We start from the raw sequence: 21,828 nt of genomic DNA, 5'->3' as shown, positions 1-21,828 counted from the left end.
TTACACCACAATTGTCAAGGTGACATTAAAACTAAAGCTCAGTCCACTTAACAACTATTAGAAGTCCCCTTGTGCTTTTTGCTAGATTGGGACTGTTGATCTGAATTTTGGCTCAATTCCAGTTCAGTTAATTAAATTCCACACATCTACATCCTTTCTGCAGTTCATATCTTTTGCTGCTACTAAACGCTATTAAACAATGAACATGCAAAATCAATGTCCTCTGGGTTTAACATCAGCAAGGATCAAAATATTTCCCCAAAGCAAAGTTAGTGAAAAGCTGCTGGAATAGTTGAGTAAAGCACAGCTGTTGTTAAAATGAGTACTTACCATTCAAGCAATTTAAAGAACCATTAGAATATTGCAGCATTTTGAGTGGTATATAAAGTGTAAAAAATTATTTCTTCTTAGTAATTATGCATGGCCTCAGCTGCAATGTTCAACTGTTACACACCCATACGAAGAGGGACCAAGCATTTGTGGCTGGTGCATGTTTCCAACCTTTCCTGTTCTGGCTGTATAGCAGGAAGATGTGGTCTGTGATGTGTACCAGTTTCTAATAGAAAAAAAAAGTATCATCCTTTCAGAAAAAAAAAATTAGAAATAAATTTAAATATTCTCGTTAATCTTTAAGATGCCTTCTACTACTTGCCAAAAGCTACTCTATACATATCTCCTTTTACTTATTTTCCTTCAAACTAAGGGAAATGAAATTTTTGCAAAGAGAAATTTATCTTGTTGAACCAGTGGATTCTTTATAATTATGTTTAAGAGAACGGGGTAAGCACAATTCAGTCACTGTTTACTTCTACCTAGTAGGAGTTGCAATGTTAATCTCATTATTTTTAGCAAGTTACATTTCCTGAGCAGCATTCATAACTAATGACAGACTCCACAAAACCACGACGGTCAAAGAACGTCAGAATAAAAGCAGACCTCTAACAGTCTAAAGCTAGAAAATATTTCTTTCCTCTAAGCTGATCCTCCTTAAAGTGAGCAATTTTCGTCTGTCTGAATTTGGTTAAGCTTGACTTCAGTGACTAAATACAGCTTTGACTTGGGCCAGATTACAGCAGATACATTTTGCTTTAAAAAAAGCCAGTAAACAATTTAATGATTTTTTATCCCGTTATGAGAGTCACCACATCAGCGGATTCTCTTGAATAATTTACTACTTTATACAGAGATCCATACTGAAAACGAGACTTTAGCACAGAAATCAGTTCAGTGTCAGCTTTGGTAAATTTCAACAGATTCTGCCTTCAAGCATCAAACTAATCATTTGTAATTAAGCAAAATATATGACGAAGATGTAAACAGAATGAAAAACCAACCAATGTTTACCCTCTGTGCAACACAAATCCTCACACTCCTTACATCAAGTTGGAGCTACAACCTCTACCACAACATGCACACAGATTGTTAGGACAACCATCTTAACTGATTTGAGTATGTGCTTCTAATTGCCACATAAGGACCATTCTCTCTTCTTCCAGACCACCCCTAACTTTCAGCACAAAAGTCTGACAATGCCAGCAGCTTCTTTATTTGCCAGGATGCTCTGCTGGAAGTTTATTTAACCTAAAGTTCCATAAGAAGTGATGTGTGTGTAAAGGTGGGCTGGGAAGTGGCTAATGAGGTTCTTGAACACAGGTGATATTTCTTAATGAGTTTTCAGATAAGTTGTTTGTCAAGGGAAGCATAGTAGCAAAAACTACAGGCAAATGCCTCACTAGTACAATGTTAGTGTATGTGAGAAGATACAAACTTGTCTTCTGAATTCTGTAAGAAATTGAAAGTGTATCAGTCATTAGTACCAGCAGTAAGCAGTGCAAAAACACAAGCAGCCAGTCTCCAGCTTCCAGTACTACCAAACAGTAGGTCAGCAGGATGAGTAATCACTAACAAGATTGCAACGCTCTGCCCAGTGACACAGCTGGACCAGTACATGGCTCTCCCAGCTCCTAGCTCAGTAATCTCAATTATAGCATGCCCTCTTCCCAACTGAGAGTTTTTAGACTTAAAATACTTTCATGTAAAATAAGACAATACCTTTCACCAGATCTTTTGTCTACCACTGGAATAAGCAAGTTGAGTTTGCTCCACTTTTTCAGCAAGGTTTCTGTTTTAGTTTCAGTTTGTTACCTGTAGGTATATCCATTCCTTGAAATTAAAACCTCTCAACAGACATTAAAAATACAACCTCCTACAAGCACAAGTCTGCCGATCAGCTCTTTTGTCTTTACCAGACATGCATGCATTTACATAGTTAAAATAAATTGCTCCAGTACACAACTACACACGGCACAGATGCACACTTGAGCACATGCTTGTGTATCTGCACATAATTCCAGCTCAACACAGTGAACACTGCAGACCAGTCAGAATATATAGTTCTGACTTCACAGTTGTAACAATCATCAAGGTTGGAAAAGACCTTCAAGATTACCTCGCCAATTCGTCCACCTACCACTATTATTTTCCCACTAACCCATGTCCTTCAGTGCAACATGTAAATGTTTCTTGAACACCCCCAAGGACAGTGACTCCACCACTCCCTGAGCAGCCCATTCCAGCACCTCTCACCCTTCCAGACAGTAAATTTTTTTCTAATATGCGACTTGACCTCCCTTGGCACAACTTGAGGCCGTTCTCTCTAGTGCCACTGCTAGTTACACAGAAGAAGTAACTGCATTCCATCAATTTTGCCTAACAAAAAAGGGGCAATTCTCAAAATAAAGGATTTAATTATAACATACATAGTGTTATGAACTCACTCTACACTGAAATATGAGGCCTGCTACATACTTCTCTATGATTTTAAATCCTGCCCAGAGTCAGTACAACTATCGTTTGGTCCTAATCAAAACCTCTGATCTATTAGACCAGGCAAATACCAAATCTAGGATCTAACCCTTGGGTTCCCCCTGTACTCAGTCTAACTAGAACACCACTATATACAGACTGTAAGAGAATCCAGACTGAGACATGGGCATTAGTTTCAGCATTTGTTACCTAACATCAACCAGATATCGCAATTTATGAATTTGTAATATAAGATGCTTTGTATCTAAGTGTCCTCCATACTCCTCTCCTCTCCTCCCACCCTCCCCCAAGCCAATATTGAAGATGTCTACTTTGGCAAAAGCAACTAACAGTGTTATGAGATCGGAATCAAAATCAAATCATCTACAGTAGGATTCATCCTAAATTATGTTAGCCAACTATGTTTCCTCTGTAAAGTTAACTACAGGCAGCCAGAAAGTAACCCTATGTGGGTTACTGCCCACACATTTAAGTGTCTTAAGTGAAATTAAGATGCCTTGTGGGAATGCCCATCATTTTCCACCACAGAAGTGGAACTACAGAGATGTCAGATTAAACAAGAAACAAAGTAGACTAAATATAACTCTTAGACGTAATAAATATACCATACCAGTTTAAAAATGTGGTACTGAAAATATTTATGGGTTTTCTATATACAGGGTTGTGGCTCTCAGGCAGTGGTGTTATGTGAACAGAACAAACAAAAGACTATTCACTTTCTCAGAGTATGCTTACATAGACAAACAACTTCTCTTTTTCCCTCTCAGACCTAACAAGAAATATAATTGAGCAATTTGGTATATGAGAAAATTTTTTACTGCACAAATGAAGAAAAGCTTGGGCTTTCAAGTTATGATTGACAAAAGAGTAAACATTTTCCCATACATTCTTATTAAGCAGCACAGAATTCTTTACATCCCTATCTGTATTATCATCAGGAATGCTTTTCAGAAAATCCTTTTGCAGGCTTTGGCAGCAAAGCTATCGAAAATGTGAACCTATTGGACTCCGTGCCATCAAAGGCAGTTATCTGACTTTGCAGTCACTAAGTAATGCAGATATCTCATGTAAATTTACCTCTCTCCTTCCAGATCACTTTGAGCTTTCTATATGACAGAATCCTTATAGTAATAACATTGTAAATGGACCAGACTGATACACATTTAAATTCTGGAGTTCATTATGCACACATACAGATACTGATATGTGCAGAGATGCAATTTAAATTAAATTTCATGGCAATTCTGAATTATGATAAAGAGTTGCCACCTTCAGGCTTCACTACACTCTTTTTCAGTAATGATGTAGGACCAGTGTCTGTGCTAAACTCAGAGCACAAATAAATGAAAAAGCATATTGTAAAAGAGACAAAAATACTATGACATATCACATAATTGTTTAAGAAATAAATTTTCAGTAGTGGAGCAATTTCAATATGAGTCTTCTGTTATGCTTAGTTCTGTCCTAGAACTAAAGCTTAAGTGATAGAAGAGGAAGCAATGCCTTGTGCCTACTATAATAATGTATAAAGATATTGGTTACTCATGTTCTGCTCTATTTTCTGTGGAGCCCACCACAGAATTTCCATTTCTCTCAAGTTCTCCAACTACTGCTTGTTCCTGTTCATATAACAGGACATACATAATACCTCCTAGAAAATAAACAAATGCAAGCAAGTACTTACTTCTGTAACTGGAACAGTAGGCAACCATTTGTAATTAAAAAAAAAAAAAGGCAATTTGAATAATCAAAGAGTGTAATGTTTACAATTCTGTATTTCTACCCAGCTGCTGAGAACATTAGGAAAAGGCTTTTTTTCCTGTTATTACATTACTTAGTTTCTGAAAACCTCAGAGTGAAGAAGGAATTTACTTCAAGACTCATAGAATGGTTTGGGTTGGAAGGGACTTGTACGATGATGTAGTTCCAACACCCTGCTACAGTCAGGGACACCTCCCTCTAGACCAGGTTGCTCAAAGCCCCATCCAGCCTGGCCTGGAAAGCCTCAGGGAGGGGACATCCACAGCCTCACTGGGCTACCTGTTCCAGTGCCTCACTACCTTCACAGTGAAGCATTTCTAATATCCAGTCTAGTCTTTTGATAGATGCATTTCCAGATTTTACATGTGGCATCAAAAGATTCTCCATGAATAGCTCTAGTTTTGCAATCATAATCATCCCCATCAAGTCCTCTTCTCACCAACCACAGCATACTCCAAGAAGTGACTTGTGGACATTAGCTTATCCTAGATTTAACCTTTGGAGTTTTAAAAAAAAGCAAAGCAAATAGTACATCACTTATCATACAGAGTTTAAATACACAAGAATTTAACATTTAGACAGTCTCTAGGGCTGCTAAGTATATGCTTTCAACATGTATTTCAGCTTTACTTAGACTAGCTAATGCTCCTTCTCATCTCATGACACGTTCTGACAACACCGTAAAATGAAATGAGTTAGCAGCAACAGAAACGTGTTCATTTCCTCAACCAGCAGAGGTGGGAGGTTGAAACCAAAACTACAAGCAAACAAAACAGTGTGAAGAAGCAGTATTATACACAACTACTACAGGAAATTAGGAAACACAATCGCTGAATGAATACATAAACATACATGTCACTATCATTTGTCCTAGTTCCTTTGTATATACGAATATTGCCACCTTTCTCTCCATTTTCTCTCACCTTTCTCCACATTTTCTGTTCCAAACATTTTTTTGAATAATCAGTGCAGAAGTTATGTACTGCTAACTGTACAGAGGGGGGACTGAACTGTAAAGAGGGGACAGAAAGCAATTTCTTTAAATAAAAAAGCCTTCAGAGAGCCAAGCTCACTAAGGTGTCTTATTTGCTTATTTGCTTTTATTAATGGGAAGAAGTACATATCTCAAAGTGCACTGTTTTTTTCTTAAAGCCAGTAAAAGTACAGAATTTGTCTGACAAAGAATTATTTACTTACCAACCTCATGATCAGAGTGGACATCTGCAAGGCCTCTCACTAGCATACTGCCACAAGTGCTGCCACTTGAATTAATGGAGTAATAAGAACACATTTCATGGGTTTCTCACCTACCAACAAAGAGAAAGCAAGCATGAAATATACAGTAACTTCTATGGGAGGGGAGGAGGGTGAAATTCAAAAGAAAAACCAGTGGATTAACATTTACAATGCATCCTCAAATTTGCAGCTCATCTTTCACATGGTCTTGATGCTAATGAAGCATGATCTTACATAACAGTCTGGGCAGTTAAAGGTTATTATCTGTTTTATGAGTCAAAGACCTGCTTCCACCATAAGTTTCATCAATATAAACTGGCCAGAATCATTTCCAATTCTCACTTTGATATTTTTTTCCCCCGGAATCCAAGTTCTATGCTGACTTTCAGCATTCTCAATGAAACAGATAAATAATAAGAAGAAACACAAAACCTTTCCTCAGAACAGGAAAATGCAGCAGAACAGGAAATTTTCAAAAAGCAAAAGGAAATAACACAAAGGGAATGTCACTGTAACTTAATGAAGAAAGCACACAAGGAATTTTCTGAAAAGACACAACATCTAGGTCACAGACACAAAGATAAACAATGCCTTTCAATCATAAAGACATTGGGAGTTATATTATTTAATAACTACCCTTTTCTTTCATCTGCATTCCCACCTGCAATTTCTAATTTGAGATATTTATCTTCATATTTTTCTTATGTACCACAATCCTGAAATGCACCTAACTAGACAGAAACCACGAACTGAGAAAATAAAACACAACTGCAGAATCACTGAATGGCTGAGGTTGGAAGACACCTGTGGAAGACATCTGGCCCAATCCCCTCCCAAAAGATCTATTTTCTTTTTTTAAAAACAGAAAAACATGCAAAACAAATAATTTTGAGTTAAATAAAAGTGAAGAGATGTTAAGAACTGAAGTGCTGACACCAATTGTGGTATAGCAATAATTCTCAAGACAGCATTTTAAGACAACATTATCACAAGTAACTCTCAAACTCCAGTTTTATTAATGTTACCTTCTAGGAACTAATGCAGGGGATACAACAGTGTACTAATTAAATGTGCGTGTGATTTGTCAGCATGATGTAAAGCAAGGTTTTGTTTTTGCTCTTTCATTTCTAATGGTTAGTCCCAGTCGTCAATGGAGAAGCAGAAAGGAAGAAGCTGACAACAACTCGAGGAGCAGTTGTCAAAAGCTTGACATCTAGATAACAAACTACATTTTCACAGGTAATAAGCAGCTTCCCAGAATTCATTACACGCATTTACTGAAGATAACATAGCAAGTCAGTGGCAGAACAATAGCAGAAAGAAATTGCTCTGAACTGTAATCTTTCTTGATAATGAAGGTTAAAATAAGAAAAATGAACTTGCTTTATTCATTTTTGGCAACAGTTTAATTTATTGAGCATGGTTCTGGTCACTTGTTCTACTTTTGCACCTGAACGTCATCAGCAGTGCTTGGTCAGTGTCTAGTGGACCTCCCAGATGTCATCAGTTCTCTCTTCTTTAGATACCACTGCCTTCTTAACTTTCAAAGCCTGTCAGATGCTTTCTCCCGAAGCTAAGAATACTGAATAGAGTACACATGGCACACTTGCTACCACGTCGACTGAAAGCCATCTGTGTCAGCAGCACAAAATGTCTATCAGCCCCTTCACACTTACGTTTCCTGCCAGACATCTGCCCACCCTTCTCTCCTGCCATGTGCTACACCTGGGGTTCCAGCACTGCAAGATGGAGCACCACCCACATCATCTAAGTGTCAGTGCACCGTATTCCTGACAAACCACTGCAAAAGCATTTCATTCCTTACACTTTTTTAAAAGTTAATTTTCCCTATGTAGGTGATAGTGGCTATATCCTATTCATTATGCTATAGGATGAGTTCTTTGCAAGATTTACTTCAACACTGCTACAAGCTGCTAAGCATCTTCCCCCTGTCCTGTCAACCCACTTACAATATACATTAAGCAGCAGATTTCAGGAGGCTATTAAAGCAACACAGCACATTGCTATTCAATTCATTCAGTTAAATTTGTTTTCCAATCCTGTAAAATGCTCAGTTCAAAAAAGGAGAAAGCTTAATTATGCAAGTGCCTACAAGACAGAGCAGACTCAAACGTTCCAAGCAGACAGTGGTGAAAGTACGTTGTGTTTAAATTCATGATTGCTAATACAAGTGCCTTCATTTTGGCATAATGATGGACTTAATATAACCATAGTAATATGAAGTCTACGTAAACTTGACTAGGACAGAAGAAAACCCAGAGCATTACTCAGAGAGGCTGTGCCTTTCAATATTCCAACAATAAACTTTAAAACAGAACGTTGAAGTGGGAGCTTACCAGGAAATGAAATGGAATATAGCCAAAATGGACAAACAATCTACTACATGAAAAAAATCTTGAAATATGCAAGAACACGCAGGTTGATTTAAGATTTGTAAAGACATTTCCATTCTTTTTCAGCAATTATGTACCAGTACAGAATTAGAAATAGTGAACTGGTTGAAGTCCACGGCCCTCCAAACTAGCAAAGACATCTTTCTCAGTTAATGCACTAGGGATGCAAGATGTCCTTGTCTTTGTAATACCTATAGCTTGTCATAGGTGTCTTCCGAATGCACATCTTAAACCAGGATTTTCTTGTGTAAGCAACTCAAACACATCCTTAAAGACTAACATCCACAAATGCCAGAGAAATCATGAAGTTCAAAATTTGGAAAATCCCTTCTATTGCACAAAAGAAGCACTCTTAAAAAGCATTCAATATTTAACTGTGCATTTGTTTTATTTCCTTCAGCAGTTCATCTAAGTGACAACAAAAACAGGACATGTAATCCCCCAGTTTCAATCCATACACACTGTATCAGAGAGAGGCCTTGAGCCTTGTTTTGTACTTGCAGTAATGGCAGTGGAAGGCTTTGATGTCCACATGCATTCCCACAGATCTCTGCCCAGCTAACTTAAAAAACACTTCCTGACAGAAAGGAAATGAACCTTGTCATAGCTGGAAAATCAGCATCTATTTTCCTGTCTAAGTGGTCTGAAGGAACGAAGTACCTCAGCAACTGTATTATTTTAAGTTTTTGATGATTTTTATCATTTTTATCTGAGGTTATTAGTTAAATAGGAAATCTATCATTAAAGGAGGTGTGAGAGCGTAATGTTTCCTATCAGATCTGTCTAGCAAGTAATTCAGTTACTTTGCTACTACTTATTTATGTTCCCAGAATGAGAGTTTCCTGTACTGAAACGATTTACTAGAAGTCAATACTGCATAATGCAACACAACTGTATTGGATCGCTGTATTTTGTTGATTGGATTGTCTACTTATGTTTTCTAGAAATGGTTTGTCTGCATGAAAGACAGATTCTACCCTCTCCATGGCATGACTTGTTACTCTTTCAAGCCCACAAGAGGAATTAACTCAAACAGAAAAATTATGTGTCAGAACTACGTATGTGCTTATAAACAAAGAAAGGATTTCTAGGAAACAAAATTGTAAAACACTTACAGATCATAAACATGCTGTTCCAAATTCCCTCATTTGCCAGATTGTTCCCCACACCGTGCTTGTAATACCTCAAAAACATGCAACACCCCTAGCATTTAGAACTCCTGAAAGCTCAGAAATAGAGGAAGTGCTGGTTGTTCACAAATTCATCTATCATGGACACATCACGTCTTTAGCACACAGTAATATGGGGAGAAATAACTAGGGAACAACTTGAAAACCCACGTCCTGTGGAAGTCAAATATAGGAGAATTGAAAGGTGCTTACATCTCTACCCAGATTATTGATCAACACTCAGCAGAAGGAAACAATACCTGTAAAAAATTAACTACTAAGTAAATACTAACTCTAAATACAAGCAGTACATTCACATTTTATATGGTAATAAACCAGGTTAGTCATTCTTTAAACATTCTAACACAGCTATTTTCAGGATACATTTGTGAAGAAAAAGTCCTGCCATCTTGAAAACAAAGTATCTTAGAAAACAATGAAGTTAGCTTATATTATACTCAACTCTTCTACTGGTAGAATCATCCCTGCTAATTCCAAAGAAAGACTGAATCATATGGCTGTTATTTTATGTAAAAGGACTCAGAACAAGAAAGATGCAAAAAGTGGGGTTAATCCTCAATTATGCATGTAGCTTAATACTTTCTTGCTTAACGAATAAAAGCCCCTTCATTTGCATGATGGAACTAAAGTACTTGAGGAGCTGCTGAAGTGTTTGATGCATACAAGACATGAGAGCTAAAACAATGATCTCAGTAGAACCAAGGGCCTACGGGGAAAAAACCTGGGATTTAAACAGTGGGCTTCAAGATGAAAGCCAACTCTGAAAGGCAAACAGTACCACTCTGAATAACCCTTTGTATTAATTTTCCCCCTTCTTCCCTAAATATTTGTGTTCTCTCAAGGGAAAAGACTATCAGAGAAAAACACTGAGAGATCTAGATGCCCAACTCTTACAAGATAGACAATTTTTTAGAGCTATGAAACAGACCAAAAAATGCAGAAGTTGATTTCTGTAATAGTTCTGCAAGTCCAATACAAGCACAGTAGTTGAAACGTATATAATGTGCTGATTAACAGACCGGGAAAACATTCTTTGTTAACACTTCTATTCATTGAAATCAGAATTAAAACTGTACTTTTATGCATTTAAAGGACGTCTTTCACAGTGACATAACAGAACAACCTTCTTCTGTTGGTGGATTAAATGCTTTGTACAAGAGTAGAGCTATTTGGACTTTCCAGCTGTTTCAATTAATCTTTATAAAGTTTAAGCCCAGCTGCCTGTTTCTAACACAAGTATCAGCTTTAAATACAAATTTCAGAATTCTGACAAAGGTTTGTAGTTTGCACTACAGACATTGCAGGCAACGCCTATCACATGCCATGTCTGTGGTGCAAACTACCCACAGTTTCTCTTTTTCTTTAAGGAGAAAAGAAGGACCGTGTGACTAGGAGATCTTCGAAGGCTAAGGAACAAGAATCCAAAGGAACTGAAGTTATAATATGGATGGTTTAACCTTTCATCTTTCAGATGTAAATAAGTCATGTTTGAAACAGTGGGCAATTCAGACCCATCAAAGCACAGTTTTTTTCTTTATTTTTGGATCAGAATGGATTATAATGAGTATTCTTCAGTTTTGGGCTCCATAAATGTCTCCCATGCTACGAAATTTATGATCTTAATGAAACAGTCAGTCAAGACTGTCAATAAATCAGTCCTGTCAAGAATCAGTTTCATTCTTCATAGTTAGCTTCTGAACAGTGAATATCAGTATCTGATTATCACACATGCCACTACAATCTTCCCTTCTTTACAAGAACTAGAAGATAAAATTCATCAGCTGAAGAGGTAAGATTGCCCTATCTCTGTGGTTTCTTGCTAACTGCTTCTATTGTAACTTAAGCAGAGTTATGGCCACACACCTCCATGAAAGTTACAGCATTAGGCAGTCAGCACATAATCAGAAAACACCACAAGTGGGTAATACTGTACACCTCCACACATTTTTAAATGATAAAGTTATAGATCATTGCTGAAAGAAAGCAGTAACATTAGGCTACATTGCTCAGTATTACTAGTATTCCCTCTGAAATGAAGCCATAAACTCACAAGCACTGTCAGCAGAAAGCATGAGCCATTCTTGTATTTGAATTAATACAGGAATTAAAAGCTCCACTGTATTTAGTACGCTTTCAGCTTTATTTTCTGCCAGGAAAAGAATGGCCACGGGAGGACTACCTTGAAATGTAACTTTTTTTTTTTTTAAACTTGAAAGACAAAAAATGCCAAATATTTGAAAAACCTGAGCACAACTTCAGAGACTAACATATATATATATAGCATCATGCAGCTCAGTTGTTCTGCTACTTCATCCTTTAAAGCATACACACCCCTAATGCCACAGTCAAAAATACTAAACCTGCAAACTACCTTTTCAATATAAATTTGAAATAGATTTTATTCAAACACTACTTTTTAAAACTGAAAAGAATGAAGACTCTGAAGCCATACATTTTGTATGTAAAAATCATCATTTTCAATTGGATGCCTCAGGAACACTGAAAAGCATTTGAGAAGTAAAAGCCATCACCGTGTTGCTCCTTTGCTGCCATCTTCTGGGGAAAAAAAAGAAACAAAACCAGGCAAACAGCTGGTCTGCCTTTGGTTATTTACTCACTTACTCAAACAACTCAGCCTTGTGACAACATACCTCTTCTGGTTTAAAGGCTTTGCTTTGTTTTTAAGTTTTAATTTTAAAATATCAATTCACTCTGAAATATTTCCTGAACTCCCAAGCAAGCGATAACCTGGGCATAATGAGATACTACTGGGGAAGAAGAGAAAGAGAGGCTGCTTGCTTTGGCACTCTGGAACTGTACACAGCAGCACAGACAGTGCTTCCAGAATCACAGCCAGCACAGCAGGTTATCTGTATGCCATTCTGCCAACCAGCAATTTAGCCTAAGCTCCTGACACTGCACTGAGCTGGCTGCAGGTCACAACAGACTTTGTTGCGCCAGCGCTGCAGCAGAATTGGGGCCTTTATGCAAAGGAGCACAACAACAAGTTGTTAATTTGGCCTTCCAAAGTTTTTTTTAGAAAGAAACAGAGTTAACCTGAAACTTGCTGTACCAGAAAGATAGCACAGCAAAACTCAAATCAGAACTAGATATTAAAAATTTAAGTAAGTTCTTCACCTTTACTGTAACCAGAAGCATCGTTCCAGGGACAGCTCAAGGGACCTGTTCCATAAAAGCACCTTTTACTTCTGAAATAGAGGTGTTCAGCATTTACCAGATAACATGCCTCATATATAATCCTATACTAAGCCTCAGTTGTCATAATCTGCTTGTTCAAAAACAGCTGTAGTTATAGAACAGTGTAAAATGTTTAACCTTGTACAATTATACTTCACAAAAGTACAGCTTCAAAATACATCAGTGCAAACATAAGAGCAGCTTGGCTACCTGAATTTGTTACAATAACCAGAACGTGCTTTGACTCCGACAAGGCTTGTTAACTACTTAGTAGAAAAAAAAAAAGATGTTTATGTGAAAGGTACATCATTAGCATGTCCATCTACTCTGCAGCTAACAGCAAAGCTGCTACCTGTGGAAAGCTTTCTCGTTAAAGTAAGCAAGCTGGCAAGCAGTAAATAAACAAATGTGTCAGAATTAATTGCTCTACAATAGGGATCTACACAACTACTTACATCAAAACAAACAGAAGAGCAAGTTTTGCTATAATATGGGCCATCCCTATCACAGGTACTGTGTGAAAATCCACTTGAATTCCTCTTTCTAGTTGTTCTTTTTTGTTGTTGTTGGACCACAAGGGATTATCTTCAGCTTTCATCTCTTCCTCTCTTTCATTTGCTTACTTCTAATGAATTTGATTGCAATGTCCATTAACCTAATGTCTGGTTTTGAGTACTTAACCACAAATAGAACACAAAAGGGATGGAGATGTTTTGTGATTTCTCTTTTTTTTTTTTAAACTCCACACTAGAAATTAAGAAATAAATTAAGTAAACTCAATTCAAAAAGAAACCCAGAAGTATGGTATCAACCAATATTACCCTCAGTGACAGAAAAAGGCTTAAGACACTTTTAGGTAAAGGATGGTCTTAAAGGGACATTTGAAATAGCATAATCTTCATAAATCAGTCCAATAAGAAAAAAACCTTGCAGGTCATTCTGCATTATGCTTGTGAAAAACTCACATGGGGGAAAAAAAGCTTCTCAGAAGAGCTAGACAAGATATTTGATTTTAGCAGTAAGGCAGAATTAGATCTAATTCTATTGAATGCAGTTAACATTGAGGAAATAGTTACTCTTTTTTACTTCCACAGTTATTATAAACACAGTAAATGTGATGACTTACAGCAATACTGAACTGCCATTTACAAACACTTTATAAAAGAAGAAAATATCATTGTGGATGCACACGTTCATCATAAAATTACTACAGTGCTGCTCAGCGCAGAGAAAAACAAGGTGAAATAAGCACAAGTGATAATGACAACAGTAGCACTTGGAAAGACACTTCCATCTTTGATATACTTGTTGCCATAAAAAACAGCCTGTCTTTTTTTTTAAACAATCAGAAAGCAGAGATTCGTGATTTTCAATAATCTCATTTGATTCAAACCTGTTGGCTGTACTACATAAAATGCTTTCATTGTACAGAAGCTGTGTCTAAAAAAGTACATTTTATTAAATTGTTTTCTAAGTTTCTTCAGTAGAATTTCCAACTCCCATTGTAAGTGTAGATAAAAGACAAACTCAGAAAGCCCCATCCCTGGAGACACTCAAGATAAGGCTGGATGGGGCTCTGAGCAACATGATGTAGCTGCAGGTGTCCCTGTACATTGCAGGAGAGTTGGACTAGATGGCCTGTAAGGATCCCTTCCAACTCAAACAATTCTGTGATTCTCTTATATTTACAAAATATAACTATTATGCTGTAAGGAACTGATTTTGATTAGTTACTTTTTATTACATTAGGAATATCCAACTAGTAAGCACTCCTCCTTATACTGCTGTTAAAAATAACAAAATTATAATTACATTGTTAAAACTACTATCAGTGAGGCAACAAATACTTCCAGTGCAAAAAAAGCCAAGTTTGAGATACACAGTGCTGCGTGTTCAGCACATTTTGTACAACATGGAGAAAAAAGCCTGCTACGTGATTGAGAAGACAGTGTTTGTTCCAGAGCAATGGGAAACTGATGTACTTAAGCCCCTGTAAAGACAGAAGCACTGTACCGCTGGCTAAGAATACATTCATCTACATAAAACACCATTTGGCTCAGTGGGGAGGATAAGTCATCAATTTTGTGACCATTTTTAGACTAAACAATGACCAAAAAACCCACCAAGCTTGCATATGTCATATGTGTTCCTTGATACAGCATACTCAAGAAAGCATTACGAATAAACAAACACCTGACCTTGCACACAGCCTGTGGCAGCTCCATGCTCCAGTGGAGTCGGGTCACCAGTACAACACTGCCAACACAGCATGTGTACCAGAATGCAGTTATAGAGGTGAAGCTGGCTAGAGGGTCTAAATGTCTCAGGACCTAAGGAAGAAATATGCACGTGTAACAGCGTGCTGCATAGTTTCGTAGCCTGAGAACTAAGAACATACAGCATATCCTGATAAAGTCGATGGTTTTTTGGTCATTTTTTTCACTATGTTCAGATAGATTCTCAACATAGCTCCCTAAACACAAGATATATCTTATATTAGAAAGCAATCAAACTGGCTGCTCATTAAGTTTGCTAAGACTAGAAATAAAAAATTAGGAACTGCCAAAATTAAAGTTACCTCAGCAACCTTAACTTCATTGCTTTTTGGCTTGTTGTTTAATGAGTATTGAGTGTATAGACAAGTCTAACAAAGCACTATCAGTTCTATGCACTGAACTTGGGAGGGATCACAAGGAAAAAAGATTGTGACTGTACACAGTTAAGCAACTGAACGTCTTGCAAGTGTATCTATATACTCATGCAGACAAGTACTCCACAACTTCTACTGTGAGCTTTCTTGACTTATCAAATATGTTTACTTTTGGAAACAAGACGTTTAAGAAGTCAAAAGTTGAGATTTTGCAGTGGAGAACTACACTTGAACTCCTTGGCACAACTGAAACTATTAGATACATCAGAAACTTCTGATGCTTGAACTAATTCCTGTTTCAGTAATATCAGCAAGAGTGAAAAAGCAGCAAACACATATGCTGTTATATTAATGCTAGATTGCTTACTTGACACAAAATCCCTTCCTTCAACTTCAAGCCATCCTCTCACCTAAGTTACTTTCATTCTCCAGGACATGCTATACTATTTCATTCTTTGCTCGCTATGCCAAACCTCCAACAGTAGTTGCCCTTGCATGAAATTTCACTTGAGTCCATTTCCTAATCTCATCCTGAGCTCTAGCAACTTCTCACAGGTTTTTCCATTTCCACTGCACTTCAATATTCAGATTTTTTTAAGTTGCTCTCTACCAAAAAATAAAATAAAATAAAATAAAATAAAATAAAATTCAAAACCTCTAGAACCAATGAAAAACAGCCCAGCTTTCTTAGTTGTCATCCCTGTCCCCCTAATGCACGAAACATTATTAGCTCTACAGTAAGGTGTCCTCAATACTCAATGAATTTTTCAGGGGCCGTGGAGAGGTCAAATCTCAACAGATTTCTGCATAAGGAGAACACCTTTCAAGTCTTCTGAAGAAAGACACCATCTGAAAAACACTTGGGTCCTTCCTGCAAGCCATGGGTTAGCAGGACTCTTTAAATAAAAAACAGCACACTCTTGCTGTTTGCACTTAACACTGTGAACACTATGTTTTTTTCCATGTGCAGCATAGAAAGTTGGTTGAACCACTTTGCTTGATCTTTTAAAAGAAAAGTGTCAGCTGAAAGCAAAGAACCAGTACGGAAAGAGAAAACATCAGCCAATACAGTTTCATAGAAGTAATGACAGAAGATCTTGGGTTGGAAGGGACCTTAAAATCCATCCCGTTTCAACCCGTTGCTGCAGGCAGGGTTGCCACTCACAAGATCAGGCAAGATAGAAGTCAAGGGAGAAAATCATCTTCTAAATAACTGTGGCAACAAAGCAGTCTATCCAGAGCAGTGAAAGAATACTTTGTGGTTTTATGTTAAAACTAGTAGAAGTTAGCAATTAAAATACAAAGTAATTGTGAGAAATGCAGGCATGTGATTAATTCATCTCATTCCTGCTTTCAGAGGAAGTGATTCTTCGCATGACTTTAGGTAAAATTTATCAGCATGAAGAGGAACTGCTTCTAGATACATACTGCCTTTATTGCTATTAAAAAAAAAAAAAAAAAAGTGAAATTAAAGGCAAATTTGGTGATGTCAAGATTCCGCAAGAATGCCCAATTTCCCCTGCAAGAAACAAAACAACAGACAGTCCTTAGAAAGTTGCACTTAAGAAATCTTTAAATCAGCCATATTTGAATGGAACTAGATGAAATGGATAGCAGCCTATCAAATATTATATATTTTCTTGACAGATTCACTCTGCTTTAGTTAATCTCATTAAATAAAAACATCTGTTAGAAGTCAGAGCACAGTCAGGTCACTCCAAACAACAACATTCTAAGCACCACAAGTTGAGGGAACTGCAGGTTGAGTTCTAAGGAACTGGAGCTGCTAGAAGTACGAACTGCAGTATGCACATCATTGAAGGTTCAGGACTAATCAGAAGGAGACCAAACTCTTTGTCAAAATGATCTAAATTTGTTAGCTGGAGCACAACTAGCCTTCACTTAGAAGTATCAGAATTCTGACTGACATTCCAGTCAAGTTGTTACAAAGACAGAAAAGCTTTATGCCTGAAGCACCCTTTAGATTGGACATATTAAGCATCACAGTATTCTCTCCCCACAACTGAAGGATTGTGTTCATTAACAAAAAGCAGTGAAATTTTGAGATAACACAGAGCCTTCATCATATGGAAGAAGAATCTTTACCTGCTGCAGATAGAAAGTTCTCATAGAATAAGATGAAACACTGATCTGTTTTACACACACGAGTCTGTTGCCTCGTTCCACATGCAGAATCCAGCACATGCCCTTGCTAAACTTCATGTGGTTGGTGATCGCCCAGCTCCCTCACTTGTCTTGATCTCTTTGCTTGGCCTCTCTACCTTTGAGGCAGTTTACAGCTCCTCCCAGTTTACTATTATCCAAACTTAACATACTTTCAAGTCCTATATCCAAGAAGAAAATGTTATAGAAAACCATCCCTAAAACGGGAGCCTTGTAGAACTCCACCAGCGACTGGCCACCAGCCTGATGTAACCCTACTTAACCACTGCGCTTTGAGCTGTATGCTGGACATTTTGTCAAGGATACTGTGAGAAACAGTATTGAAAGTTTCACTGGAATCCAAAAACATTACATCAATGACCTCCCATAGTCAACCAGCTGGGCAACCTGGTCAAAGTTTATTAAAGAGCACTTTCTTCCCTCTTGTTAACCTATGCTCACTCTGACCAATGACTGCATTGTCTTTCAGGTGTTTTTCCACTAACTCCCAGAATAATCTCCATAATTTTGCCAGGCACTGAAATGAAACTGACAGGCCTGTAATTATCAAGGTCCTATTTCTTGCCCTTTGTGAAAACTGGGACAATATTTGCCGGCTTCCAGTCAGCTGGGACTACTTCAGATTCCCCAGACCATTGAAAATAGATAGAGGTCTTGCAATGACATCAGACAGAAACTAGAGTGCCCTGGAATGAATCCCATTGGGCCCTATAGACTTATATGTCCAGCTGGAGTTGGATTATTAGTTATTGTTATTTATTATATTGTTATTTATTTGTTATACTCAAACTTCATACAGTTTTAAAGTACTTTGTAGGTTGCCCTTTTTTCAATGCCTTATGAATTCAGTTCAGATAGATCGTACTTCAGAAGAAAGCATAGTTCCTGATCACGAAGACACAATTTGGTGGCAAAAGCAAGGAGAGCTCAGCACTGAACATGCTCAATACCTTCTTTCTCTCCTTCATCAAACAGGCAACAACAGCAAAGGATAGCAAGCAGTTCTCAATTTTTAACTACAGACTGAGGTGTTCACAAAATGGATAGCTGTAGCAGCTATTTTGATGTGAATTATGGAGCACATGAAGAACACTGAAAGAAGAAATACTTAAGAAACAAGCAAAATATCCAAGTATCAAAAGACTTTCGTGGTGGGATGCAATATCCTTTAGATATCTTCTAAGCACATCTTCTGACAGTCTAAATTTAGTCTGGAGAAAGCTCTCACTGGAGGTTGTGGGTTTTGCATTAAGAACTGGTTTATTGTAAACGTAATCAAAACCACTAACCCTTTTCTGTAGAGGTTTTAATATAAAATCATTGCATTCTGGTGCAGCTTCTAAAGAATAAAAAGATAACAAGCAACACAATTAGTCTTTCAGTTCTTTTGACTCTATTCGTGATAGAGATGGTAAACTGTTACTACATAGCCTATGCAATTTTAACCATTACTTCAGATAGAAAGCTAAAATTAGGAAAACTTTCTGCATGTATTAACAGTGAATAGTTATCTTCAAAATTCATTGCCCCTTGAATGTGATGGAAATTGTAAAACAAACATCTCAGAAAACATAGTCCCAGGATGGCTTCTCACTACAGTAGCAAAAAAGGTGAATTGTGATCTTCTTTCAAAAGAAGGAAAGGAAGGGACAGGAAGGAAATTAAGCCATTAAGTAGGGAATTGTAACTGTCAGTACAAAGCAGCCCTCCTTTCACTTCAGGAAATACTGCTTAGATAGGTACTTGTAAGTCTCTTCAACATAATAATCATTTGTTTCGAAATCATGTTACATAAGTAGCAGGAGCTGTCACAACTTCACATCTCTCTTTGCATTTTCCTACCAAAAGTTAGCGGGGACTGCAGCATTGCTCTCTACTTTCAGTTACACGCAAATAAGTGGAGAGACCGCAGTTGTGAAACAAGAAAAACACTCTGCTTCCAGCTCTATAAGTGACTTTTTTATTTTTTCAGTTACTTTGCCTTCAAGAATTCTGCTACTGCTTTCTACAGGAAGTCTACTTCTAGCCAATAACCGAGGAGTTGTATTTCAGAAAAACCCCACCTATCCCGAAGGTAAACAAGTAGACTTCAAACCTGGACAGCAGAACAGAATCTAAAGTCCTTAAAACCAATACCACAACACAGATGCAAAGTCTGGCCCAGCCACAATCACAAGAACCCTGTTACACCACATACCTGCAGCTAACATTGACTGTTTTCTTATCTGACTACTGCTCGTTTCCAAAGCACTCCTGTAATCCATCACCTCGTTCTATAGACATTATGCACTGGCCTCACTGAGCAGAAATAGGGGAAAGAGATAAAGCTATAGTGGGATGAACTGCCTACCCAAAGAGAGCTTCTTCCCAAGCTTGTTTGCCACTAGCTTGCTTTGGTAAGCAACAACAACAACAACAACAACAACAAGTAATTCCCTGCCTTCTCAATCACTTAGTACAAAGGCAACACCTGCAGTCAACGTAAAGAAGATCAGCCCTGGAACACTGGAATTTTGTCTCCTTTTCTGACTCAGGAGATGCAGATTAAGTTACTTTGTCAGTCTTACCCTTATGAACAGAGACAATGTTTAGCTATTAGCTACTTCACGTAACTTAAGAGAGAAAAACAAACAAACAAACAAAAAAAACAGTAATCTTCGCAGAATCATTAAGGTTGAAAAAGACCTCTAAGATCAGCTAGCTCAACTATCAAGCCATGCTCATGTGCCATGTTCCTCAGTACCATGTCTATATGTTTCATGGTAACTATAGCAAAGTTACTGACCCTCAGAAACAATTCTGAAATTACTGGAATATGATGGTCAAATATTCAGAATCCATGCTATAAAATGAACTAGGATTTTGCAAAATGAAAGAACAGCACCAGAAAGTGAAGTTTTACAAAGTATATGTAATTCTTAGGTTTTCTTTTTCAAACAGTTGGTTTGCTGTAGCTTCTTACAATAGCATATATGATGCTGAAAGTCTCTACTAATTACCCTTGACCATGAAAAGTTACATGCAATGACAAGTATATAGCTGAGGCAGTTGTACTACACTGTGAAATATATTTGACTTACTGGCAAAATCAAAGCGGAGACATTTGGATGGATCCCAGTAATGGCAAGGTATGTGGAGATTTCCCACCTGCTCATTTTCAAGTGGTGATGAATACTTCTTGCACCAGAAGAGATAAAAGTTTCCCCTGGAGGAATTCATGTGCCATTCCCTGGGCACTTGCTGACAGAAAACACCTCCATGGAGGAAGCCTTGCTAAGTCACTTGTATCTGCTTGGGTAAGTTTAACAGATTTTCCATTAGGACCCATTGAGTCATGTGACAACTTCAATTCACATCAAGGCACTTTTCCTGGATTTTCTGAATATTGTGACTTCAGCACCACACTGTATATATAACCAGAGGAACAGTGTGCTCTTTCAGAACCCAGCTTTAAGGTGCAGACATCTTTCATGGGATGAGCTAACCATCTATCAATACATCTAGCATTCTTCTAATTTTTGCAATTTTCAGCCGTCAGTTTAGCTTTAGGATCCAAACCATAGTCTGAGCTCTAACACTGGAAACACAGTACAGGTTTAAAGGTGTAATAGCTTGGGCTGCTTCTTCGCCTTTGCTCTTTTCCCAGAGCCCACAGAATTTGAAAGAGAAGCAGACACTGCAGGCTGGGGCTCCTCAAGCTGAAACCGATCTGTTTCTTCTCCAATCAAGATGTTCACGACTTCACAAGAGCAAGGGCCAGGTGAACGACTGCTCTGACTCCCTGGGCTCATATCACAGCATCTGACATCAACAGTGGCAATGAGACAGACGTTTTTGCAAGGTTTTCTTTATTTTCTTGGTCAACTTCATCTCTTGTGCTGTATGACACACTCCCATCTTGGTCCACGCTAGGACTGACTGACACTTGACACAGAATCATAGAGCCGTTTGAGTTGGAAGGGATCCTCGCAGGTCATTCAGTCCAACTCCCCCACAGTGAGCAGGGACACCTACAGTACATCAGGTTGCTCAGAGCCGCATCCAGCCTGACCTTGAGCGTGGAGTCAGGCGTGCTGTGATCTTGCTTGCGACGCTGGAACGAGCAGCGCTCGCACCGGGCCAGCAACGTGCGTTCGGAGCCCTCAGACACAGCGGGGTAGCGCCCGGAGGTTTGATTTCCTCGGCTTCGCACAGCACGTTCGCAATTAAATTCATTCATCTTCAGGCGGTGCCGGTGGGCAAACCGGCAGAAGAACGACGAGAGTCCTCTCCGGGCCGTCTCGCTCACGGCCAACGGACCCGCAGCACTGCGGCCATCCCCCGCTCCGCCGCCCACAGCCGCCCGCGCGCCGCGATGCTGAGGGCGGTG

At 38.2% G+C, this 21,828-nt stretch overlaps 1 protein-coding gene across 1 annotated transcript in view; it reads right to left on the bottom strand.

The window, feature by feature from the left end:
* Window positions 1-21,827, bottom strand: part of PXDC1 (PX domain containing 1) — a 191,341-nt gene extending 169,514 nt beyond the window's left edge. Inside the window, exons 1-2 of the mRNA XM_090136994.1 lie at window positions 20,540-21,827; window positions 5,785-5,894 (exon numbers count right to left, since the gene is read on the bottom strand). Of these exons, the coding sequence (XP_089993120.1) occupies window positions 5,785-5,878 (94 nt within the window). The 5' untranslated portion in view covers window positions 5,879-5,894; window positions 20,540-21,827. The remainder of the gene's footprint in view (window positions 1-5,784; window positions 5,895-20,539) is intronic.
* Window position 21,828: the final 1 nt, after the last annotated feature.

This window comes from Phasianus colchicus, chromosome 3 (assembly GCF_987193195.1).
Source record: "Phasianus colchicus chromosome 3, bPhaCol1.hap1.1, whole genome shotgun sequence".
Lineage (NCBI taxonomy): Eukaryota > Metazoa > Chordata > Aves > Galliformes > Phasianidae > Phasianus > Phasianus colchicus.
Note: the sequence above shows the minus strand (reverse complement) of the source record. Positions and strands in the feature narration are given on the sequence as shown.